We start from the raw sequence: 27,158 nt of genomic DNA on the forward strand, positions 1-27,158 counted from the left end.
GGGTCAGGACGATACTGTAAGCAAGTACTCTAATTAAATTGTTAAATATCAAATGTGAAACTAATTGCTTTGGTAGTTTGCCATCTTAAGAAGCAAAACTTGATTTAGTATTTGATTAAACGGCTTGTTACCAAGGAGATGGAAGAATGATTGGAAGTTACAGCATTTCCTATCTGCTTTCTAGACTATCTGTGCCGTTCTTATCAAGTGCAGCTTACAGAGTACTTACGGAACCCTGCCACTGACAGGCAGCAACTTAGGATTGGGGGGAGGCCACCTGAGGAATTAGGAAATACAGCTGATTTCTGGGGGGAAATGATGGCATTCACGTTGTCCCAGTTATCTTTTCATCCTTTTTTCTCCCCCTTTTCAGCTGATGCCTTAACCTCTGTCTTGACAAAAATTAACCGAATAGATATAGTGACCTTGCTGGAAGGACCAATATTTGATTATGGAAATATTTCCGGCACCAGGAGCTTTGCGGAAGAAAACAATGCTTTTCATGATCCTGTTGATGGTAATTCAATCTCGTGTTTATTTAAGCATTTAATTAAGTTGAAAACTTGATAAGCCAAGATAGTCACTCAAAAAGAAACTGAGTTGGAATTCTCAGAATGCTCAGAACATTTTTCCTTGTAGAATCACAACTATAGGACATTTGTTTGTATGAAAATATTGGCTGAAATCTCAGAGTATTTTAATTTTTAGAGGGAATGAAATACAAAAACCAAAGTGTCTGAAGTTTTACCTAGTCTTACAGGTGGTTTTGATTCTTGGGCTATGACCAAAAGACTGAGCCGCTAAAATAAGAAAATTCCATTTCTAAGTAGTTGAATGGCTAGTTTCCTGAAAATGAATCACTTTGGCCATTTTAATTTTTAAAAAATTAATGAAAAAGTTCTATATTAGTTCAGTTCTTGCCTTATGAACAATACATTGGATCAAAATGACATAATTGCACCCACTCTTATGGTCATAATGTGACTTCCTGGTAATAAATGGTTTAGTAAAAAAGGATGAAAAACCACTTTGCATGGATTGATTGATGAAAATGTATAGCTAGCCTTCATAACAGAATTTTTTTGTATTTAAATAGTTTAGTCATTTTTTTAAGCTATCAGTACTTCGCCACTGAGAAAGGTGTATTCATACTATGGATCATAAAACAAAGCAATATTTTCAATACAATGGGCAGAGATAAGACATTACTAATCATTTTCTCTGTATGAACTATACAGAATGTTCATTATTGTGATCATTTGCATGACCAGGACAATCATATAATCACTCAGCCTTCAGCTGTTATTTTATTTGGAAATAAATTTATATTTTTATTTTATATTATTTGGAAATAAGGTCTTAGTTATTTTATTTGGAGATAATTCTTGGTGTTAAAATATCAAGAATGATTTGTTCAACATGTTGCTTTTTATGGAAAGTGAGATTCTCTCAGCTTCATAAATTGAAATTGTTGTCTACGTCAAGTTAGCAAAAGGAAAGTCGAAGGTTTTTCTTGGTGATGAGAGTTGAGAGCAGAGTTGTTTTCATCTGTGCCCAAAGTATTGAAAATATGTTTAAAGCCTTTATTGAGAAAGAAGGAGAAAAGTGGATCAGTATGGACAATCTTTTCCCACAATTTCTAAAGACCTGTTGTGACTAATATAATTCACTAACTCATGTTTTCTCTGTATGTTTTGTGCTAAGGAATAACAATCAAATTATTAGGTAATATTTGTTGTTTTCTAAAAGCAAGGTTTGACACCAAATGTATTCTAGTTTTTGAACAACATTAATATGAGGAATAATAATGACAGAAATGATTAATTTTCCAATTCACAAGTATTGTGAAGCTTCCTAATGACTGGGGCTTCAAGGGTCACACTATGAGTAAAAGCCTGCTGTAATACTAATCGAAAAAATCCTTTGCATGAGACTCAGACTACTTTGCTATCCAGAGCAGTGTGTAGTTTTCCAAATTCTTGATTAATAACATTTTTCACAAAATATTATTTTAATTTTTTAAAAATATTTTAAAATCTGATTTTAAAAAATATATATATTTCCTCAGATAAATTATTGAAACCATATCTTTCAGGACACTGCTGGTGTCAAGTCCTCAACCATAATAACTTTAGGTTAAATTCAGGCAGTTTGATTACTGCACATTTAATTAATTATTCTTTTACAATTTTCTCTTTTTTTTTTTAAACATGTTTCCCTGAATGGTTTTTTTTGTATATCAGATAAAATTTGAGATATGTATTCCCAAAAAACTTACACTAAATACTTACCACAAACAGTGGCATTGTTTACATGAAAAAAAATTTTAATTTAGAATCATTTCCTGAGATTGTGCTTGCCTACTTGGGCCAAATTTTCAGCCAGCCTTTGGCCTGAAAACAATCTTGTGCATAATCATCCCGTGCACGTCTAGAGAGGGAATTGGATTTATGAGAAGATACCCAATTGGTGTTTGCCATCTGAGGCTGACTGAAAATTTAGCCCTTTGTCTCTGTGGAATGCTAATGGAATAAATAAATGTGTTCTGTTGCCAGTTCTGTCTCTCCTCTTCTCTGAAACCTCCCAGAACTTCCTTTCCTCAACAAGACCAGACGGCTTTTGACCTTTCTCTGAGCTAAGGCAGAAAGAAAAAAGGCAATGTAGTCTTTCTAAAAGGAAAAAAAAAATTATTTCTCCTTTTTGGGGCAAGTTGGTCAGACGTTCAGGGTCCTAACACTCCTTGGGTTTCCTAACACTCATCGTGTGTGTTCAGTCTAATTCTTGGCAAGTTGCTGTTCCCACATCTTCATTATTCGTCTGTTCTTTTCTTTCTTTCATTTGATCAGTGATTGTGATTGTTCCCATTTCACCGAAATCACTTCCGTCGCCTAGATCGCCAGGAACTCCCTATTCACTCCAGTCCTCTCCTCCGTATAATTTTACAGGGGCTGAAGTTTTCATCTAGACTCTTTCCAGTAGTTGCTGCTTTTTGATTCTTCTCCTGTACTTTTCCCTTGAGAGATCCCTCTGCTTTTGCTTAGAAGTCCTATAGCCTCCACTGCTGGTTTCTATTTCTAGCACCTAGGACAGTGCCGGGCTTTTACATTCATTGACTACCTTTAAATCATATTATGCGTGCTGACTCTGACCTGTATGTATTTCTAATAGACATAGAGTCAAATGGCATGGCTGTAATGTAGGGTTTTTTAACAGGATGACCCAGAGGCAGAAATAATTATTTGTAAAACTGAAATTCGCTCTTGAAATCTGCTCTGTTTTTTGCTGTTTCCTTCAAGATGAAATTTTCTTATACCTATTAGGGAAAAAAATGGGTCCAGAGTGTGGCACTTATTCACAAATTATCATAATTTTGCCACAAATATTCTTTTCCTTACCTCTGACCTTTGATAAGTCACTTCCCCTTCTGAGGAAAATGAGGGTTTTTGATTGACCAACCTCCAAGATCCCATCCAACTCTAAGTCTGCTCCTAGGATCTTTTACTTAATTAGTAGCATTTTAAAATATAAATATACATCCTGCACGGGGTTCGGTTGGGGTCTTGTTGTTCCATTAAATTCAGCTAAATTTGTAATTTCACTAACATCATTTTTCAACTCATTGTGCATTTTCATACTAGATATAATTTGTCATTTTGAGTCTGTTTTTGTTGTATCATGATTCATTCTAGTTCGTCCAAATGTACTGTCTTCCATAGGTTATCCTTCCCTTCAAGTGGAACTGGAAACCCCCAGTGCGTTGTACTACCCTCCACCCACCCCTTTCCAGCAAGATGATTATTTTAGCGATCTGTCTAGCATAGAGTCACCCCTTAGAACTCCCAGTAGACTGAGTGACGGGCTAGTAGCTTCCCAGGGAAATGTAGACGGAGCGACGGAAGGACCTCCCGTGGTAACTGCAGAAGACACTTCGTTGGAAGATGGCAAGCTGGACTTCCCGGGGTCTCCGCAAGTTGTCCCCGGAGGGACGGACGGAGAGGACCGCCAGCTGGAGGACGCCTGTCCGAGCGCGTATCCCCGCCACCTCGGAGGCTTGACCGGGCTCTCCAAGGAAGTAGAAAAGACTAGCAAAGTAGCAATGAGCCTTAAGTGGCAGGAGAGAGGCAACTCTGGTCCTGAGGAGGAGATGACGGAAGAAAGACTGAAGTCTCTTTTTGAGGACATTCAGCTGGAAGAAGGGACGGAGGCTGAGGAGATGACAGAAGAAAAGGTTCGGGCTCTTCTCCGAGGGGTAGAGCAAGCCGAACGGGAAATGTATTCAATTACAGGTTGGCAGAACGAGACCTCCGCTGGCAGCCCCGAGCCGCCGATGCCGGGTCGCAGGATAGCTGGTGGGTTACTCGATCGGCTGGACGACAGGTACGGACGCGCCCGCGGGGATTGGGGCGAGGCTCGGAGTGCCAGGACTAAGGTGTGTGCTTGAAAAGCTCCCAAATTGGAGGCTCCTTCCTGCACCTCATAGGGCACTTCCGTCGCCTAGATCGCCAGACCCTGAAAGACCCAGGAAGTTGTTCCTTATGCTGAACGGGAGAAATAAAGTCTCCAAGTGGGAATTCTGTGTGTGCCTGTGCAGGATGCTGTGCTAACATGAGCGTGAGTGTGAGTATGAGAGTGTGAGTGTGTGTGTGTGTGTGTGTGTGTGTGTGTGTGTGTGTGTGCGCCTAGACATTTTTTCCTGGTTCTCTAAATGCAAAATCAGTGCCGCCTTTTGGGCTCCCAGGTGCCTGGGGGGGCAGCAGGAGAAATCCAGGACACCACCATCTCTTGGGGTGCTTTACGCTCCATGCACTGGTAGACAAAGGGGCACAATGGAATCCTAGGACAACATCAACTCCTGGATTAATCACTTGTTCTTTGATTAGTGTCCCCAAAAGGCTGTCTTCTTGATATTTTTTTTTTTAATTTTTGTTGAGGCAATTGGGGTTAAAAGACTTGCCTGGGACACACAACCAGGAAGTGTTAAGTCTGAGGGCAGATTAGAACTCAGGTTCTCCTGGCTTCAGGGCTGGTGCTCTATTCACTGCACCACCCAGATGCCCCTGTTCATTTAGAGAAAAAATGGGAGTAGCCAGTTGATGCGGTGGATGATGAGATGCACTGAATTTTTTGGTTTGGGTTCTGTTTGGGCTGGGGGGAGCACAGGCTATCCGGGTTAAGTGACTTGCTCTGGGTCACATAGCTAATAAATATCAAGTATCTGAGCCTGCATTTGGACGCAGGTCCTCCCGAGTCCAGGGCTGGTGCCTTGTTCACTAGCTGGTGCCTGATGGGCAGGCCATTTCCAAGTTCAAGAGAAACCAGGAAGAATTTTCATTGGACACTGGAGTCCCAGCTTCAAGATTACAGATAACTTTCAAGGGTCAAAACACCTTTGTTATAGTTTATTGGTTTTTTTTTTTTTGGGGGGGGGGGGTAAAATGTGATTTGTAGTATTTTAGAACTTGCAATGACTGAGTTCTGGGCTACGTGACACTTTTCTTTGTTCATCTCTTCCAGCCCCGACCAATGTAGGGACTCTATTACCTCATATCTCAAAGGAGAAGCTGGGAAATTTGAAGCCAACGGCAGCCACCCCGAGGCCTTTCCCGAAACCACGGCCAAGTCTCACATCCAGGAGTCGCCGAATGACGTCGGGAAGCCGAGGGACAAGGAGCCTCTGAAACCAAAAACCCCAGCTTCCGGCCGCAGCGACGGCCCAGCAGCCTACCAGAAATCTGTGGAAGAGACTAGCAAGCATTTAGCAGATGAGATCAAAACCTCTGTGCCTGTCAGTGTGAAAAAGATGAATAGGACTTCTCCCGGGGATGCAAAGCCACGGCTAAACCTCCATGAGGAAGAGGGATCGGTCTTGTCTGAGCACAAGGTACAGGGTCCAATTCTTAGCGGTTAGCTTGTGGGTCTGCTCCGCCTGAGGATGGTCATGATGTCACTTGATATCCTTGGGGGCGTGAGGATTTTGATATCTATCTTAAAAGTCCCTGGGATGGAGACCTCAAATTATGTGACAAAGGCTTCTCATTGGCAAAGAAGCCAGCCCCCTGAATCATCTTCCACCCAGTGTAAGTGACCTGCCCAATGTCGGGTTAATCGGCAAATCCAAATCTGGGATCCCGATTCCTCATCTGAGCTCTTCTATCCATCTCATCAAGAGAGGGCTAGTCTTTTCATCGAGCCCGTCATTGCTCCAATAAAGTAATTAATTAATTGATTAGTTTTCTTAAGTATAGAGTCACATTAAATATAGAGGGTGCATTCGAAGGCCAAAGGTCCAAAGTTCAGAGGTCCAAGTTCACATCCCAGCTTTGTCATTGGCTCCCTTGAGTAAGCTGCATTCAATGACTTTCCCCGTCCTCATCTGTAAAAGTGAGAATTGTAAGGGAAGTGTTTGTTTTGTAAACCTTAAAGTCTTAGAGAAATTCAAGTTACTCACATAAATACATAAAGGTAGCCAACCAGATCTAGTCTCTTCCCTTATAAGGCCCCGTTCTTTAACCACAAAGGCATTTAGAAGCAGAAAAAAAGATTTCTGCAACCTAAGAAACGGGACTTACTCACCTCTGTGATGCAATGGTAATGAATTAGTAAAATTCCTGGCTTTTGTTTAAAAGCTTTTCTTCATTTGTTTTTGTAGGTCTGATTTGGGGAAAACGGAAGGAAATTTGGGAACTTAAAAGCTGAAAGTCATTTAAATGATCTTTACTTTTGTACAGATCATTTTGTGCATTGTTTTAAGCACATCTTTCTTTGGTGCAATTATTTATTTGGTCAAATCAGTAGCTATAAAAAAGGTTTCTTGGGGTATCTGTCTCTTTTCCTTTCCATAATCTTTGGCATTTCTTAAAACAGAAGTGATAGAAAGTCCATAGAATTTGGAAATCATGCTGCCTCCCTCCTACTTCCTTTAGCTGCCTGGCTCCCTCCAGCCTTTGTATGCACTTCCTTGATTCATGGATCGGGCACCAATAAATTTAAAAACCACTGGCAGCCTTTGGCCAGGCCCTCACAATTCCCAGGCACCATAGTCTAAGCCGGGAGCCTTCAAAGAGAAGAAGGAAAACTTTCTGATACTTGTGACATTTTGATCATTTCCTCTCAGTTTCTCAATTGGGAGAGATTTTCTTAAAAGATTCTTTTAAAGATAACTTATCTACTTTATTAATCACATTCTTTGATTTGCCTTCTTTTGACCATTTCTCTTCTTATTAGCAGAAAAAATAGAAGATTTATTCATACAACTAGTGCTTGCTAAGAACTTACTATGTGCCAGGCCCTGAGTTAGGTGCCAAGAGTACAAGACCGTGATAAAATAGCTTTTGCCTTCTTGGGAGGTTACTTGCTGTTCAAAACCCACCTTGACTGTAAAAGTCAGTGAGAGGAAAGGGAAATGAAAGTGGCGTATACATGTGATATTGGGGGGAATGTTACTAGCATAATTGCACGGATGATTGCTAGGCTGAATATACATTTTAAGCCATTTTTTATGGTGGCTTTTTAAAATCAGGGTTTTCCTAGGTAAAATTCCCTTTTATTTTAGTTTTTGCAGTACAGCCACTTTGAGGGGCAGGTGGTGCAGTGGATGGAGGGCAGGGATGCCTGGGTTTGAATTTTAGAAGTTTGACACAGAGCAAGTAATTTAACCTTTGAGCACCCCGGACAACTGAGGCACTAATAAGGAACAGGGAAGGTGCCGGCGGCCTACATTGGGAGAGAGGGATTCTCTCAGAATTCCCTATACTAAAGAAATCAAAGTTCTAGGACCTCTCTCTAATTCCTTGGGTCATTTCATTTGGAGTGGGCCTTGAATAAATTAATTATATGGTAATGTTTCCTTTAGAGGGACCCCCTCTTCCACAATCTTGACAAGGGGCAACAGTTATGTGATTATATAACTAGTTATGTAACTATATATAAAATCAGTTAAATAACTTTAATCAGAAACAATCTATTAGCAGTGGTCATACTGCAGTCAAGAGATCTTTAGCAGTTACAATGACTCATGGAGTTTGCACAGCCTGTACTATAATTCACATAAGTATTCCTAGAGCCTTCTGAAAGCTCCCAAGAGAGTGTGGAAGGGAGGTTCTCATCCCTAATCAAGTCACCAGTCATTCAAGCAAGAGAAAAGAGGACTGCTTGAAAGATTCATTGGGCTTTTCCTTAAATGAGTTTTCATGGAGGAGCCCAACCAGTCGTTTTCCACCATCATCATTAAAGAACTGAAAAGTGAGATGCAGGCAGATTGCTTTCTCATTCAGGTGAAGTTGAGACCCCCACACTTCCCACCCCAAATAACGTAGACATAAACAGAGCCTAAATATATAAGAGAGATCTCCACTGTAGCCATTGTGGCTACAGCAAATGGAGACCAACAAAGTCATCAACTGTATCATCTCAGAAAACAGCCACCCTTTTTGTTCCTCCCAAAAATCAGGTTAAAAGTCTAAGTGCGTCTCTTACCCGGATCGCTGCCTGCTGTTACCAGGTAAATAACCACCACTTCTCACCCCGCCCCCTGCAGCTGCCCACGGCAGGGACCGCTGGGGAAGTCCTTGCCTCCCAAATCTCTGACTCACTTACCCCGGGGGACAGGCAGGGAATAAGTGGCGGGGGTCTCCCACGCTGCCCCCTTGGCCCGGGCCCCCCTGGGAGAGCTCGCTCACTCGCCCTGCCGGGCATTGTCTCTTACTCTTTTTCAGTTTCCAAATGGTGGCTCTTATATCTAAAGCACAGTGTTTTTGACTAATTCAGCAGCTGGCTTCTCGGAGGTTTCCCCTTTGCTTCCTTCTCCCCATTAATGTCGCTACCCCGGACTGGTGACTTTCCTTGGGAAAGACCAGTTCCTCATCTGTCGGCTGAATTTCTTTCACAGAGCTGTTATAAGGAAAGGACTTTGCTCCTTATAGCACTGTAGAAAGATGAGCTATAATCATGGCTGTTGTGTGATCGGTGTTGGGATTGCCCCTTCAGAGCACCCCAAGTTAATGTAATAGTATCTCAGGAAATTAAAACAGGGCAGCATGCAGGAAATACCTTAAATATGGCTTCTCTCCCAGGAGAGAATTAAGAGGAGGAGAAAAGATGTCACCAAAAACCCCACACAACTAATCAGCTCTTCTTCCTATGGCTGTCCTACGATCTGCTTTACAGTAACTTTTTCCCAAATTCAAAACAATTGATACTGGCTTATCCTGTATTTTTTTTCCTGATTTCTCTCGATGTCTGACTGTATTTTGATTTTCTGCTCCTATGGACTTTTCCACAACTACTGTCTATTGGGCCGTCATGTTTTAAGAGTAGACAAATATATTTAGAAAATAACGTATTATTTCCAGAGCCCTTTCATTAAAAATCAGACGTGGAATCATCTCTATGTATGCCATTGTCCACTCTATTAAATTTGTGAAGGGACAGGTTTTTTTCTTCCCAAGACAGTGGGCATGTCATAATTATTTGTTGAAATTTAATGCTTTTTCCCAATTTTTCATAAGAACCTAAGGGAGTGCTCTTTTCAGGAGTACACATCCAGATGTCAGTTTTGCTAAAATATTCCATTTTTCTACTTCTCTCATTTCAGACCTCTTCTGAAATATGTACACACACATGCATAAGTACATGCACGTATATAGGTATGCCCATAGGTGCATATATATTGTGCTGGATTCAGGAAATAACCCTGTCCTTTTCATGTTTGGAATTTGTAAGACAAGATAAATAGACATAAATTTAAAAATACCCTTTTAGTAATATATAAAAATCTCATTTTTAATGGAAAATTATCTGGAATCTCTAAATTTCCATTAGGATTTTCAAAAATCCAAGATCCTTTTTCTTAGCTGTAGTGAGATTACTTTTGTCAAGAATTTTGACTTTAATTATGTGTATTGGAATATTTAAAACCTATTTCAAAATAAATTTTTGTTTTGAACTTTTGCTAATCTGATCCAAGGAGTAGAAATAATTTTCGACATCCCAAATATTTTTTGAAGTTCTGCAGTTTGTGATTTTGTGTGTGTGTGTGTGAGATTCCTTCTCCCAAAATGTCCCCCTTCCTTGTTCTCTCCTCTCTTCTCTTTTCCCTCTGTCTGCATACACTCCAAAAGTTTTGGCCTCCTGGGTGTTTTTTAATTGTTCTACCCATTCAGTTATTTATGTGTTCACTCTTAATTAAGCACCTAATGTGTGCCGAGCAGTCATTCACTGTTCTAGGCCCAGAGCCTTCTGAACATGAAGACTTTTATTTTCTTAAATCACACAAAAAGAAATAAGGAAAATATTTTTTTTTCTTGATTTCCCATCCTGATGTGTCTCTTCTTTTAAACGTGCTGGTAAAACTCAACCCCGAATACATTTGTCAGGACGATAAAGAGAGTGAGAGTTACTCAAGCTCAGAGGAAGAACGGAAAGTCACTACTAGAATTATTCGCCGACGTTTGATTATAAAGGTATCCCCCAGTTGGATTGGTGGGAGGGATTCTTGGAAATCCCTTCTGAGTGGGTTTTGGTATTTAGCATGTCTTGCTTTTGTAAAGATGCTTAGATTAACTGTTCCTGAAAGTTGAGGACTACTAAACAGCAGTCTGCATGGCAGGGTGTTTCTATCTACACTAATATGCGACCTTTAGCAGCAAATGAGTGGCTTCAGAAGGTCTCCGTACAACTTGTTTAAGAGTTGCTAGATTGCATGAACCACTAATCCATCTTGGAAAATGAGGCAACTTAATGAAATTCAGGACCAATGTTGCAGAATGTCTGCCCAGGGATAGGAGGAATATGATTACAATTCTTTCCCTTTCTGATCTCAAATGCCTCTTGCTTATCCTTCTAGCTTGAGAAATGATAGTCAGGCTTTCATTAATTACAGGCTTATGGAAAAGGTAGGAGAGAGTCCTGGCATGTGACAGGATGAAAATCAAGGAAGCTTTTCATACGTGTGTGGGCATGTATATGTATGTAATTTTGTGTGTGTGTGTGTGTATGTATAAATGAAACATATTTCTTTTTTTTTTAACCATATACATATATTCTCTTTTATTGAAATCTTATTTGGAAATTTTTTTAAATTAATTTTATAATTATAATATTTTTTGACAGTACAGATGCATAGGTAATTTTTTACAACATTATCCCTTGTACTCCCTTCTCTTCCGAATTTTTCCCCTCTTTCCCTTCACCCCCTCCCCTAGATGGCAGGCATTCCCATACATATTAAATATCTTATAGTATATCCTAGATACAATATAAATGTGCAGAACCAAATTTTGTTGTTATTGTTATTGTTGTTGCAAAGGAAGAATTGGATTCGGAAGGTAAAAATGACCTGGGGAGAAAAACAAAAATGCTCACAGTTTACACTCATTTCCCAGTGTTCCTTCTCTGGGTTTAGCTGATTCTGTCCATCATTGATCAATTGGAACTGGATTAGATCTTCTCTATGAAACATATTTCTTCAAAAGAACCAATCAAACTTTATCAAACTGAAGAATGACCATGAAGAGAGAGGGGGGCCTTTAGCCATAAAAAACCTAAAGCCACCCGATGCTGTCAGAGTCTGGTTTAAGATTTCCTGGATGGATCCTGCTGAATTTAGATACTCCCTGGACTTTATCTTCACACATGTCAAAGTCCAATGGATTTCCTATTTATAGGTCTTTCTGCCTATAGTCGACTATTCGAATAGCCTTGCCCAAATCCTTTTCGACATAGTATTAACAGTGTCGTGGTTAGAGAATGTGAGGAAATAAGGGAGTATTTTCAACAAACTATGTTGTTTGTTGTGTAAAACAATGTATAGTATTCCTAGATATGCCTATGTTTATGTAAAGATGCACATTTATGTGTGTATGTATCTACACACATATATCCATGTGTATGTGTGTGAATTAATCTGTATATAAGGATCCCCGAGGTCACATCTTGATTTAATTTTCATTTTGTCAATGTTTTGTTGTATTTTTATTTAACTTGTTAAATATTTTCCAGACACATTTTAATGTGATTTAGACCACTCTCCGGCCCATATACTTATACCTTCTGTTCTCCGAGGCCTTTGATGGGTTCACTCCCAGGGAAGTGAGCCAATTTCATACTCTGTATGTTCAGAATCTGTGGAACTTGCTGGGTGATGATTTTTATAAAGGGCAAATGAATAAAAGGAAGCAACGTCCCAGATTTGTCCTTGGACAATGAGTTCTTTCAAAGACTTCTTGAATAATAAGGTAGAAAATAAGTCATCCTCTGAAATCTCATGGGGGAAGAAATATATCCAGGGAGATCCCCAGATTAACCTCGGGCCAGAGAAGGTGTTCACACAGAATCAGGAGGCAGCTTCCTGCCCGATTTCACAGGAGCAAAGCCCAGTCATTAGTGTCTGAAATAGCCTGACCTATCATACTAACCCACAGTGAGACACTGGGAAAAATCAGGATTTCAAGCTAGAAGAAGAGAGATCACCTGATCTGCCCCTTCCATCATTTTACTGATAAGGAAGCTGAACCATAGAGTTGCAGTGGCTATGCTTTAAAAAACAGCATAGCCATGTGCAAAGTCAGGCCTTCAGTCTAAAAATCCTGTTCTTCTTGAATTTTCCTCTCTGTGTGTCTTGCTCCAGTCCAGTGCCTGGCACATAGTAGGTGCTTAATAAATGCCCATTGATTGGTAGAATCCACATGACTAATACACATTGAACTTCATTACCTCATCAATACTTAACTGCTTTAAGGAGTCGTGATTTTACCAATATAGGTTTGAACCCTGTAACAGAGTTCTGTAACAACCAAAATAAGTGCCTACTGTGTACCAACCACCTGGGATATAAAGACAAAAGTGGACCATCCCTCCCCTCAAGGAGGGGATTCATTCTTTTGAATCTCTTGTCCTGTGATTCTGCAACCTTTGAACAAATCAATCCGATGAGTAGAATTATTAGATATTACTCCGTGAGAACAGTGAGTGAACAGGTTTTCACCCCTGGGAATGGCTTCCCATCTTCAAAAATATAAATTTCCGTTTAGACTCATGCCCACAAGAAGCAGAATAGTATTTTTCATGTTCCTCTTTTTGCATTTCTTTTGTAAGTTTGAAAAGGAAGCAGAGATGTATTTTAATCTGTGGTTGGGAAACCATGTTAAGAGTTTGGTGAGTTCTTTGGTGGGGTTACTGCCTTCAACAGCCCAGATCCGTCAGTCAACAAGCGTCAGTTAAATCAGCTCCATCATTAAGATTGAAAGCAAAGTGACACGGGAGTCTAAGTTATTGTAACTTTTTTTTTTTTTTCTGACAGTGTTACAAGATCAGGGAGGTTGTTGACACTGGTCACTGGATTTTAACAGGACGTGAACTACGTTCCTCATCTGGCCTCTTGGGACAAGATGAAGGTGGAGGCTCATTGTGGTTAGGTGGTTCTATTAGCAGCCTATCAACAAAACCTAGTGAGGATGGCAGCTAATGTTAATGATTAATATTTACTTATATGCCGCTGTAAGATTGTCAAACGCATCTCCGCCTGATGAGCCTCTTCACCCTGACCTAAATTGGGCTTTTGTTAGTGAAACCTAAATTCAGCATCACCTCAGTGCCACTAGGAGGCATCAGATATTAGGGAGAAAACCTGACACATAGCAAATAGCCAGCATCCTAATTGGGCTTTGTAAGGCTAAATGCATCTAGTCGATTTAATTACCATCGGCGTCTTATGTTCAGGAGCATTTGGAAAGGAAAATTGCCCGATGAGCTCATTTTAAATGGAAATATGAGACATAGAGTCACTACATTTTTTTCACTTGCTTGACCCCAATGGTATTTCGCCAGTGCCTTGCTTAGAGAGAGAAATCTAGCTTTCCAGCCAGGTCTGTTCCTCTGTTAAAGGGTCAGCATTATCTTGCAGCGACTCCAGACTTGAGTCATGGCTCTGAATAAGAGAATGGAGAAAGGCATCAGAATATCAGAATGGCGTTTAGCACACACTGGGCAGCCATCTTTTTCACTGTATTTCCAGAATATGGCGGCCGTTCCATTCACCTCCATCTAAGATCCTAGACTTTTAGGGCTGGGAGAGATGATCTCCTTCAGGCCCTTCATCATACAGAGCCCAATTAGAACTGGAGCTATTTCTGATTGATCTAAGTCAGTGACCAGTGTCGACAACCTCCTCGATCTACTAGCCTTGTAAAAAGTGGCTGGGGTTAGTTCAACATGGCGCATTCTCCTAGAATTGTTGCTAGTTCACTGAGCTCTAGACAAAGAGGGTGCACAAATGCACTCGTGCAAACCTCTCAAATACTGAACAGACTGCAGTAGGCACTTAGCATAGGTCCAAAAGAGCTGGGATGTGGATGGAGAGCCCTGGACTCGGAGGCAGCAGACACAGATCCAGGTCCCACTCTAAGCCTTCCCAGGTTCTGTTCTTCTGGGAAAGTCACTTTAAATTTTCTCTAAAATGAGGATTTTAGGTCCTGAGACCCAAGTTATTTTACTTAATCAGACAACGAAAGTCAGTGAATTTGAACATCTAGGGAGAAATAACCAGGGAGGGAAATATCCAGGGAAGCTGCATTTGGAGTCTGAAGACCCGAGTTCAAATCCCGATTGCAATTCCCCATGTTGGACAGTCCCCATCCTTCTCTAGAACTGAGGGAATCAGGTTAGAATGAGATTAGATCACTGATCTCATTGCACATGTTCTAAAGATAAAGTATCATGGAACATCAGTCAATCTGGAGGTTTTAGATCCTTTTTTATTCAATTCACCAGCTATAATTAAGCACCTACTGCATACAAGGCAATCTCTTGGTGCATACCACAGAAATTAAATAAATCTTGAGTGTTTATAGGGAGGGCAGCCAGAGTTGGTGCCTTGACAGTTGCTAATCAGTGTTAACAAATAATAGCTAACACCTCCAGAAGAGACCATTTCGACAATACTGAGTGTCAGATGCTCCCACCTTTGTGGGTCACTAGATGAAGCACTGCTTCAAGATCTACCTCAGATACTTACTGGCTGAGGAACTCCGACCAAGTCACCAATCTCTCTCAGCATCAGTTTACTTATCTATAAAATGGGGAATAATAATAAGACCTACTCACAGTCCTGCTATCAAATGAGATAATAGCTAAAAAGCATCCTGCCACCTTAGAGGAATGTAAATGTTTATTATTATTAAATACTACTAATAGTGCACCAGATATAATTTCCCAAATCTTTACACGTTTTCTTCCAGAACCTTTTCTCTTCCCATGGTTCTTTTCAGTTTAATTTGTACCTTACATTGAGGAAAAAAAAAATTTAAGTGAAAAAAATCCATAGGACCTTGTCCTTGTTGGGATATTATAAAAACCCAAAAAACAGATTTCACAGTTTCCTACACTTATGTATTGTAATAAGAACTACAGAGTTTTCTATTCAGAATGGTGATTCAAGCTTTAATTCTGAGTGCTGGCTGGGATTGTAATCTGATATTTCTTCCTCTTTACAAAAGAAGTAACTTGATTTTAGAAGTATGGTGGTAGGAGAGACTCCTAAGTCCAGAATTCGAATTTTCCCATCATCTTTCTGACCACAAGTTACTCACTTTCTGAGCCTCAATTTCCTTGTCTGAAAATCAAGTGGGTTGGAGCTGATCGATTTCTAAATTCTCTCAGCATTGCTCTGATTGTCCAATTGGTTTCTAAGGGCTCTTCTAGTTCTGTCAGCTCTGAATTTGGTGATTCTTATTCTGCCCCCACCAACTTCTACATCCTTCTCAGAGCTAATTCTCCTCCAGGCGCCTGTACTAGAGCATGCATTTTCAGGGCCGCCCACAATCATGGAACCAGAGACTCCTGTATCCTCACATTACTGAGATGTTCCATGATATTCGTAAAGTAGAGAAATTTTTCCAACACTCCGTCAGTGGCTTTCTAGAACCACTTTGCGTGCTTCAAATATTCGGTCATTTTCTTCATTTTTTCCCCTCTGGAGTATTAAATGCATTTCATATTCCATCTTCTTAAATTCTGGCAGTGCATGGGTGTGGCATGTGGAATGGTGTGGACCTCTCGGAATATAGGTTCGATTTAATTGCTCGTTTCTATGACATATTCTTTAGGGAGAGGAAGCAAAAAACATTCCCGGTGAGTCTGTTACAGAAGAACAGTTCACTGATGAAGAAGGCACTATCGTCACGAGAAAAGTAAATGACTGTTGGGGTTCTGCTCTTGCTACTCTGATTTTCTGCATTCAAAAAAACAATGCTTGGCTTTTTTTTTTTCTACCTTTGTTAATGGAAGAAAAAAAATGTGTTTTCCCTTATTGATCCCCACAGATCACACGGAAAGTAGTAAGACGTATCGCTTTACCACAGGAATGGATAGTTGGTGAAATGGTAATGGCGGGTGTTGGCCAAGAGGGGGGAAAAGGCAGAGGACTAATTAAAGGCTTTGTGAATGACCTCACTCGTGTGGCTCAAAGATAGGGCTTTCCTGTGTGGCCGAATGCAATTGTCTCACTTTTGACAAGAGAAGCAGGAATGGGCTTATTATCTGCTTAAAATTCTCCCAGAATTCTATCTCCTGCTGAAGAGAGAAGGATGAAATTCTTTTGAAACCAACAGTTGAAAAAAGGGTTCATTACATTTTGACTTAAACTGCTTTGGCTGTTTCTGTGTGTGCTTGGTACAGTGCCTGATACAGAGTGGGTACAATGTTGGTTGGTTGGTTGCTTCTGCAGCTGTTGAGGCTGAAGCTTCTTCCTGGGAATAGACAAATAAGTAAATTCTGAGTTTTGTAAGATGGAAGCATAAGAAAATAGGACTTTAATGATAATTAAATCCTATACTGTATTCACCATGTTATTTCCTCTGAGTGGCTAAGAGTAAAATAGCCAACCTAATCCCCACAGATCACACAGACAGTAGTAAGATGTATCACTTTACCACAGGATGGAGAGTTGGTGAAATGGTAATGGCGGGTGTTGGCCTATACCCAAAGTCATCCAACAGGAGCTTCACAAGATGAGTTCATGGAACCCTAATTTTAATTTACCCCCTACTTGAACTTGAAAAGTGAACAGAGAAAAGTGAAAACCCAGCTCTTAGTCTCTGTCTCTGACTTCATTTTATGTCTTTTCTTTCTCTAGTGCCCTTTTCCTTAGTTTCTGTAAAAAGCTTTTTCGTTGGGATAGAGAAATCCCAAGGAAAAAACTCCTTCTGTACAGACTGAAACTTCTTCAATGTTATTCTTAAAGGAAATGTACTTAACTTGGATCTGTGAACAAATTTTTTTTTACATTTCAACCCCCTTATTTTACAGAAGGCCAATAGGGGTTAAATTATTTGTCCAAGGTCACATAGGTAGGAAATGGCAAACCTTGAATTAAAATATGGACCTCAGGTTCTAAATTTAGCAGCCTAGTATAGATTAAGCAAGTGACATGATATATCCTCCCATGTTACAGATGAAGAAACTGAGACCTACAGAAGAGATTCACGTAGCCATAGGGCTATAAATGGTATTTACCTGACCCCCCCCCTACAAATCCAGGACCTTTCCTTCTGTATTAAGCACAGAGGCAGTGAGTCTCCATGTATTGAAATGGATGGCAGAATATGGGCAGCCCTACAGTGATGGAGATTATCTCCACATCGGGGATTTATGAAATAGCAGGTCCAGACAAGGGGAGAGAAATGATAGGGAAATAATAAACAAAACTTCCAGTGGTATTGTGGGATAAGAATCTTCACTTAAAGTTGGAGAAGGTTTTAATAATCCGCAAGTTTGGGGGGATGGAGGAGGAAACGTCCCCTAAGTCCACGTGGCATGTTGGTTCATTGTTTTGCGGTACTTCTTAATGAAGACTTTACTGAGTTATGTTTCAGCACAGGAGAAAAAGGTTTCCTACTGGGTCTGCTCCAGAAGACACGGCAATATTGGGGGGCTAGCGATGGCTTCCTGCCAATTTGTAGGGAGAACGTACCAGGAGTTTTCCTTTCCTCACTAACCCGCTCACTTTGGAGGAATGCTCGCTGTAAAACATAAATGGGTTGGCATTTTGATGGCACTCTTTCCCGTACTGTCGAAGCTGGGCTAAGCACTTAAGGCAATGGACTGTGGATGGTTTTGGAAGTGGTGTGATGGAGTGATTCAAACTGCTTTTAATTACCCTAATCCAGTCTCCTGGGGCTTATGGGGAAGCTCTAGCTTATAACTCCAAACTTGTTCTGCATCAAATCTTAATGAGTGCATTCTCTTTAAAGCAGGGAGAAGGTTATAAGGTGAAGACAAAGAAAGAAATCCGCCCTGTAGAAAAGAAGAGCCTCTCATAACAGCAGGACGGTGAACGGTCAGTCAATGTCTATCTTGAAATTTATAACACTGTGAGGATGAATGGGATGGCCATTGTCCCAATGGGAGCTTGCTCCTGAGCTCATAAGTTAGCAATAGAGAGTCATCTTCCCATTGAGCTCCTTCCTTCCTTCTCTCCCTTCTTTTTCTTCCTTTCTTCATTTTTCTTCCTTCTCTTTCTTCCTTCCTTTTTTCTTTTACTTCCTTCTCTCTGTCCCTTATTTCTTTGTTCTTCCTTTCCTTCCCTCTTTCCCTTCTTTTCTTTTTGTTTTTTCTTTTTCTTTCTCTTTTTTCCTATATTTCTCTCTTTCCTTCCTTCCTTCCTTAAATAAATTCATAGATAGTCTGATTACTGCCTCTTTTCTTGCAAGAGTAAACAAAGAAACTATACAGTTCACTTAATGATATTAGCTCCCCATACTTATATTACCATCCGAGCCCTGAAATGTCTTTGTCATCTGTTTCACAGTCCATAAACTCTCTCCTCCCAAATTAGACATGCATCTTAAGAACAAATGACGTGTGTCCAGAGAGATAGAATCCCTGCTTTTTTAATGTTCCCTTTCTCTCGGGGATCTGCAACTTGTGAAGAAATCCAAGCGCCTAATAAATTTAGCAGGCTGACTAAATATTTGTGCACTTGTAATTCCCACCAAATGGTTCCTGTGATTTGTATCCACCCCCTTGGCAAGTTCACAGATCAGCAACTAACAGCTTGATTTCTATTGAAATCAAACTAATGGCAAGACTGAATCGAATTTTCATTGCCATCCCCTTGTACTATTTTCTGTCATTTACATAAGGTCAGGCTTGTTGAAGTTGATGTTTAGTGTACCGGGTTTATTGGTACAAAGAGTACCAGTCACCTAACCTGCTGGCTGTGTCTAGCTTAGGATATAAGGTCACGCTAGTGGAAGGAGGCTCCAAGTGGGCTTGGGGTTTTTGTGCTTCATGTTTGTTTTAATATATAATTTTCATGTCATTTTAGTAATCATTTTACTTTATTTTTCCATGATTTTATATAATCATATTTATTAAGCAATTAAGTGGTTATTCCTAATAGTAATAAGGACAAGAACGGACCTTCTTGGCAACTGATTATCTTAGATGTCTGCACTTGCCCAGGGTCACACAGCAAGGAGGTATCAGTAACAGAATTTGAACCCAGGCTCCCTAACTCCAATCCATTGTACTACAGTCTCCATTCATACTGGCTCACACACATCAGTCCTGGCTTCTAGTAAATGCTTAACAGACACTTGTAGCCAAACTCTTCCACTCACTGCCTGCGGCTGGGACTTGCGGGAATGTTTGTAAGTACCTCATGTCGTTGCTGTGTCCTTTGGAGGAACTCCTCCAACAAAGAAGTGACCCTTTCTGTTGTTGTTAACCCTGACCCCGGGTGCCTTATGAATACTATCACTTCTCCCTTTTACCCAGCTGGCCCCTGAACAGCTGGGCCAGATCGGAACAGGAGGGAGAAACCCAGGCTGCCCCAATTTCACTCTGAAATTGAAAAATGGCCACGGGGTTCCAAAAGGGAAGTGAGCAGTATCTCAAGGGCAGGGCCGACAGGCTGGAAGCCCAGCTTGACAGGAATCTGTGTCGGCTGCTTTCCATGAGGGTTGCTAGGGTTCTGGCCCTGGAATAGAACTGATCATCTCAAAATGCTGAATGGGAGCCCCGGAGGAAAATCAATAGCTGGGAACACTGTCAGAGCTTTGGGAGCTCAACGGGCTGCCTTTGTGTGGGAGTCATTTTTTTTCCCCAAAATAATTGAAACCATGGAATGTTGCCCAATGTCACTACCATTCATTTATAGCCATTGATTTTTTTTAGTTTTTTCTCCTTAATTATAAAAGTCATTGTTTCACATCTGAAGTCTGAGTCCTGGAGGCTTCTGGAACGCTAAAGGATTCCATGTAGACTTACAGATGAGGAAACTGAGGACCCAAGAAATTAGGTGGCTTGTTTGCCATCACTGAAGGAATAAAGAAGAGAATCAGGACTCAAAGTCAAATCCTGACTCAAAAGCATTTATCCTTGACTCTATAACCAGCGTTTAACATTTAACATGAAGTAGGTGCTTATCAATTGTTAATTTATTGATTAAGTCTTGCCTGCCCAGGCTACTGGCTTCAGTCATAGGGAGGCAGATGGCCCCAAGGTAAATCACTACTGGTAGTACCAGGGTAGAAGCAAAAGACAGAGCTGTGGCCCACTCAGTAGACATCTGGGCCAGTCAGCTAACATTTGGTAAGTGCCTACTGTGTGCCGGGCATTGTGCTGAGCTGAGAAAGGCAAAGGGCAGTTCTCGATCTCCAAGAGTTTACAATCCAGTAGGAGAGACGATACACAGATAACTCCATACAAATGGAACAAATTAGAGATTATCAGCAAAAGGAAGGCAATTATGGGGAAAATTGGGGGTTTTTAATAGGATCACTTGTTCAAACAAATTAGATAAGTATAGAATGGCTCCTAAAAGATGATTTAGGGCAACATTGAGAGGCCAATATGAGGGAACTGGATGTCCAATTGTACCTCCTCTGCTCAGATCCTATCATACCTAGATTACATGTTCAGAGCCAGATGGACAATGGTGACCATATCCAACAGAAGTGGACAGGCAGGACCACAGAATCACAGAATTTGAAGATTGGAGGGGACTTCCAAGTACTCCAACCTCTTCACAAATAAGAATCCCCAGTCTTAACATTCCTAACAAGTGGAAGGATCTTCTGTGTGCTGTGATGGACTACTTTTACATATAAGCATCCCTGAAGGAACAGGGATGTTTATCCTGGAAAAGAGAGGTGGGGATTGAAAGAATACTGCCTTCAGGTGAAGATTTCAGTTTGTTCTGCAGGGTCCCTGTGGCAGACCTCGAAACAATGGATTTAGGTTTTTTTATATGGAAACATCTTTATCACAACGTTCCAAAGAAAGAATGGAGTGCTTCTGAGGATAGAAAATGTTCCTGTTTCATGCTCAGGAGGTTTTCTAGAGATGAAATTCTCATTTAGACATGGATTGGACTAGTGAGACCCTGAGGTTTCTCCTAATCCTGAGAAATGGGATCCTAAATGGGTTGATAAATAGGAAAAACCAGAAAGAGGTGATAGGTTGGGAAATGACGACAGGAGGAAAGGCCAGATTGAGAAGGTCTAAGGGAGAGGGAAAAGTAGGGAGATTATAATGAAAAGGGATGTGTTTCAAGCTCTTCATGTGAGGATGAGATTGAAAGAATCACTAAATCGAAGCAGAGGAAAGACAAAGAGGTCAGAGAAGGGCGTCGATTAGCTCATGGAGGATGTGGGCAGGAGGTGGAGTTGGGAAAGAAAACTGTGATCCAAAAAATGGCCACATCTGGGGAAGTGGTTCTTCCTGGACCTAGACTGGCCTGGAGCTACATAGGGTAAAAGATGTGGAGAAGGAATGGACAACGAGGATCTGAAAAAAGGAAATCGATGATGATGGCAGAACAGAAAGTGGATGTGAGAGAAAAAGAACTTGGGGAGCAGGAGCAACGCTCCCTGCCCAAAGCTGGCAGCCAGCTGCGTTTTCATCTCAGGGCAAGACTAGGATGCCGATACATTTGTGAGGATAGAAGATGGTTTGCTTAAAATAATAGGAATTCTGGGAATGTAAGGAATTAATTAGGAAATTAGGAAAATCATAATGTTTTCAAGTTTACAAAGCACTTTTGTAAAATAAGTTTTAGTTTAGAGATCATTTTTCCCAAAACTACCCTCTAAAGCAGGTAATAATGATAGAGAATGGACTGATGATTTTGTTTAGGGAACTCCCAGGTGAGAAAATCCCTTCTACCAATGCAGATTGATACTTTGTCTACAACTTAAATTTGAGAGTTGCCTAGAAGCACTGAGATGAAATGATCTGCCCAAGATCTTATGGCCAGTAGGTATCAGAGGTAGCCTTTGAGCCCAGATTTACCTGGTTTTTAGGACAGTTCTCTATCTAACTTACCATTTTGCCTCTCAACAGTGTACGTGTTATTCCCATTTTACAGACATAAAGACTAACATATCACACAACCAATAAGCATTCAGATGAGCATAGAATAGTTGAATGGAGGAAATGAAGAGTTAAATGGCAGAGAGATTGTTTTCCTATCTTTTTATTTTCTGTGCCAACCTTGCACTGTGCTTTGCAGATGTTAGCTGCTTAGTATGTCTGCTGAATTTAGATTTGTTCAAACAAATGGGTTTAGAAAGCAGAGAGGAAGGAAACAGAAAATCAGAACGTAGGCTCGGAGCCCGGGTGACTAATGCAGGGGAGGTAGGGCTGAGAAGCGAGAATTTGGATCGTGGCGATGGGAGTATGAGGCAACTTCAACATTGCTCAAAGTACTGGTGGGGCCTGTGCCTCTGAGCTGTTCTTCCCTGGACAAACTCGTTCTTATTTGGTGGGCTCCATCTTCCCAAACACAGCATCCCAGCTCTTAACAAGTTGTTGGTCCTCCCTCTGTCTGGTTCACTTTATCAGTTTTCTTCGTCAATAATGGAAAGGTCAATTTCACTGCCGCTCCACTGGTGGGATCCAGATTCATGAGGTTTTCCTGGAATTAATCAGCGAGTATTTATTCAAATATTTTACGAATATCACAAAGACCGTGCTCCAAGACAAGTACCAAGAATGAAATCACCCTGCGCACTGGGGGCTCGCCATCCAACTGGGGAGAAATTGTGCCCCTGTAGAAAGACACACAGGGAAAACACAAGGATGTAGTTTGGGAGGGTGACCTTCAGTGGCGGAGTGGAAACTCTTGGAACTGTCCCTCATCTTCTTATGTTGGCGAATTCTTTGCCGGAGCCCCAAGTCCCAAGGAGAGACTTTGCCCGTCCACATTGCTCTTCAGCTCTGGCTCTATACATTCCAGTCGGGGCTGGCCAATAGCTGACTGTGCCATAAACCAGGGAAGCCTGGATGCCCTGAATTCTGACTTGACAGGAGGCAGCAGATCACATTAGGCTTAAAAATGAAATGTAAAAAATAACAACAGATTTCAGAAGTGAAAACACCCACCCCCACCCAGAGCACAAATGGAGAAGTGTTCTTTTCCAGATTTAGAGTGTTTTTCCCAAGTAACAGACTGTGCACTAAAGTGCTGCCTGTCCTCCCCCAATTACCTACAAGACGGATCTTGCTCTCTGACTTGGCTTAATTTTTGAAATTATTTCTTTGCTAGGAGATTTGAAAGGCAATAGAGAAAGCAGTCGCCACGACTGACTCCTTTTCTAGCATTGTCTGTGCCAGTGAAGATGATTTAAAATTCTCCTTCTGGAACCCAACTTGGGTGAATGCTTCCTTCCCCGACATCTTTCCGTGGAGTGGTCCTTGGGTTCCCAAAAGCGTTTGGATGTTTCAGTACTCATCATGCATCTCAAAACAATGAATGACTCACTCCGCAAAGCATATCTTTTCATGCAACTTTATAGTGCCCATGACAAGAAATACCTTCCCCACTCTGGGATTTTGGTCCCAAATGCAAAGCAGATTACAGCAATAGGGCGGAAACATTTTGAATGCATTGCTCTCAAGAAGTGGATTTAATTAGAGGAATTAACATAATTGTAAATATCCTTTCTTAGCCTTTATTATCTAATCTATCTCCACCCTAAGTGATTTAATAATAATAATTTTTAAAGTATTCAGAACACTGCTCTCTCTTTTTTTGTTTTAAAGATAGAAGTGTTTTCCTTCTTTCAGGTGACAGAAAAAATATCTCCCTTTTCAGCTGACAGGGACAATCTTCACCTCAGTGCATCAGTATAAAAGGCACAAATGGAAGGGGAAATTAATGGTATTTCTATGGAGAAAAAGACAGAAATAGAGCATTATTGTAGAGCGTATTTAATAAGCTTGTTGCCAGGAAGAGGTATAAAAGCTTAAGAAAAAGAGTCCTCAGCATGAGCTCTCTGCTGACTGCTGGCTTGTATGCCATGCCCACATAGGTCACCTTCACTCTTTGACACATTTACACAACCATCCGTGCTGATAGGGATTTTGATTTTTTTTTTTATTTTATTAAAGCTTTTTATTTACAAAACATATGCATGGGTAATTTTTCAACATTAACCCTTGCAAAACTTCTGTTCCAACTTTTCTCTCCTTCTCCCACCCCCTCCCCTAGATGGCAGGTAGTTCAATACATGTTAAATATGTTAAAATATGTTAAATCCAATATATGTATACACAGTTATACAGTTATCTTACGGCACAAGAAAAATAGGATCAAGAAGGGAAAAAAAAACTGAAAAAAGAAAACAAAATGCAAGCAGACATAACAGAAAGAGTGAGAATGCTATGTCGTAGTCCACACTTAGTTCCCACAGTGCTCTCTTCAGGTGATATGGATGTTGAAATCATACCGTGGAGATTGCCATCTTAGTGTAGAGTAACTAAGAGACGGCAAACCAGTAACTTTCTTCCTCCATCAACACGCCTTTCTTACAATTTTTCTGCCAAGGGTTAATATGTTTATCCTATTACTTTATCATTTTTCTAAGAGAATATATGCATGTAGATTTTGCAAGGGTTAATGTTTAAAAATTATCCATGCTTATTTTTTTTTTTGATGTTTCAAGACTTGTTCTTTATGAACCACTGATCGCCATTTTACTTTCCAAAAGACCATCACATATCAAAGTCTAAAAGTTTCCAGGAATCGAATTTCACCTGCCCATTGTTCTAATATTCAATCCCACTTCTTTTATTTTTTTTAAATTTCCATGCATATGTTTTGGAAATAAAAAGCTTTAGTAAAAAAAAATAAAATAAAAAAAGAATATATGTGTGTGCCTTGTATATATGATACATGTGTTTGTGTATGCATATAAATGCACAAATAATCATAGTTGCTTGAAAACATAACTCCATGCCTTTAAGTAATGATTAGAGAAAATATAGGGTAACATGTGTTTCATTTATTTATTTATTTCATTTATTTATTTATTTGTTTGTTTGTTTTGGTTTTTTAATTTTTCTTTTGTCTTTGAATGAAATCTAAAACAAGGTCCTGTGTGAAAGCCATCCCCTCTTACCTAAGATTTTTCTTATCTTTCCACAGGAGTATATGCTTTTACTGCCAGTATTCAAGAGAGAGAGTCACGGAAGAAAAATGAACAGGAATTAAAAATCCACAGAGGGGAATGTGTGTGCGTGCGTGCGTGCGTGTGTGTGTGTGTGTGTGTGTGTGTGTATGTGTATGTGTACGTGCGTGTGTCTGCGGCTGCCACACATTAACCACGTGGTTTTTATGCAAAAAAAGAGAGAGAGAAGGAAGGAAAGGAAGGAGAAGCCACGTCCCATGCATTTTAGATTCGCATGAGCATGGAACCCCCTCTCGTTCCCGGGATCAGAGAGCACCCCGTTCGTGACGCAGCACACACACGAGACACTGACCACACTCTTACCAGCTTTGTTTCAAGTCATCACAAAAGATCACGATTCCTGTGGCCGCATGGACGGAAGACAAGACGCCAGAAGTGATGGAGAGACACTCAAACGGCTAAACCCACAGCAGCTCGCCTTATTTCTCTTGGACCCAAACTGTCAGGGCATAAACACTGTTTGTTTCTTTTTTAAAACATCGGTAGTTTTGCTGTAAATAAATAACACTGTATAAATTCTAACGGGAAAAATAGAGTAAATATGAATAAGGCACTGCCTCTTAGGACACAAAGTATCACAAATGCATTTAACAGACGAGGTGGTCCAAGGGGCTTCACCTATGGGGGAGACTTGGGGCCGGGGCTGGGAGGGATCGGGGATCTTCACTGATTCTTGTATATTAGCAATTATAATGTTTGTATATGCAAAACTGCTAGCTTGATTTTAAAAAAATCTTTAAAATCTGCTGCAAATTTAAATGATTCCCAAAATGAGGAATTCTGTAGTTCTGTGAAAATTTTTTCTGCAGAGTACTAATATTTTGATGCATGTGTATCACCTTATTTTGATTAAAATCTTTTCCAATTTTGCAAACACTACAGTATACCGCGACACAAAAGAGGAGATTTTATCTGTAAACACAACGCCCTTCATCTAATATTTGTTGCTGTTGCCAATTTTTCAATGAAACAATCTAAAAAAAAAAAAAAAAAAAAAAAAGACTACCATAGTTGCTTTTGGGGGAGGGGGGATGCTAACTGTTACTGCTTACAAAGGGGAGTTAATGCTTGCAGCTTTAGAGATGGGTTGGTGCTCAATAGAAGCACAAGTTTTGGTATTAAAAAAAAAATGAATTGAACAGAAACTATTAGCTCTTAGACTGGCAGCACGCTGTAAAATTATTACCGTCTTGTGTACTGGCGCTCAGATGTAGAATCTTTCAGCAAGCCAATCATCTGTAACCATTCTAGCACTGTAATATTAGGTTCTTAAGGCTGCTGTGTTTTAAGGGGCATTTTTATTTGGGTTTTGGTGAAATACTTTAATTTGTTGATTATATTCATATCAAAACAGCATTCATTGACAAATAGCTCTAATGACATATGTATGAAAAAAACCACACTGGATGATCTAGTTAATTATTTAAGCATAAAAATAAATTGTGTTAAAACTCTTCACTGGTGTGTGCTCTAAAGTCTCCTTATGCTTGTCTGGCCCATCCTGGTTTTGTTTCTTCATTTTCATCCTTGGGGTGCAATAATCACCACCAAAACAGTGGAAAGAGCCCCAGCTCTGGAGGTACAAACCGGATTCAAATCCTGCTTCTGATGGTTACCTGAGCGACTTTGGGCAGATCGTTTCCCTCAGTGTCCTCTGAGGTCCCCCTCACTCTGTGATCTGATGAAGTT

At 40.4% G+C, this 27,158-nt stretch overlaps 1 protein-coding gene across 7 annotated transcripts in view; it reads left to right on the forward strand.

The window, feature by feature from the left end:
- ANK3 (ankyrin 3) overlaps positions 1-26,927 on the forward strand; it is a 702,347-nt gene extending 675,420 nt beyond the window's left edge. For 5 of the 7 annotated variants that reach the window (XM_074297039.1, XM_074297040.1, XM_074297041.1 and 2 more), the window contains 9 exons: positions 374-517; positions 4,287-4,377; positions 5,515-5,881; positions 8,450-8,500; positions 10,374-10,460; positions 16,101-16,184; positions 16,317-16,376; positions 18,246-18,331; positions 25,427-26,927. In XM_074297039.1, coding sequence (XP_074153140.1) covers positions 374-517; positions 4,287-4,377; positions 5,515-5,881; positions 8,450-8,500; positions 10,374-10,460; positions 16,101-16,184; positions 16,317-16,376; positions 18,246-18,314 — 953 coding nt within the window. In that variant the 3' untranslated portion in view covers positions 18,315-18,331; positions 25,427-26,927. The remainder of the gene's footprint in view (positions 1-373; positions 518-4,286; positions 4,378-5,514; positions 5,882-8,449; positions 8,501-10,373; positions 10,461-16,100; positions 16,185-16,316; positions 16,377-18,245; positions 18,332-25,426) is intronic. The other 2 variants (XM_074297044.1, XM_074297042.1) reach the window with 2 other exon arrangements.
- The last annotated feature ends 231 nt before the right edge of the window (positions 26,928-27,158 follow it).

The sequence above is a fragment of the Sminthopsis crassicaudata genome, chromosome 2 (assembly GCF_048593235.1).
Source record: "Sminthopsis crassicaudata isolate SCR6 chromosome 2, ASM4859323v1, whole genome shotgun sequence".
In the NCBI taxonomy this organism is placed as follows: domain Eukaryota; kingdom Metazoa; phylum Chordata; class Mammalia; order Dasyuromorphia; family Dasyuridae; genus Sminthopsis; species Sminthopsis crassicaudata.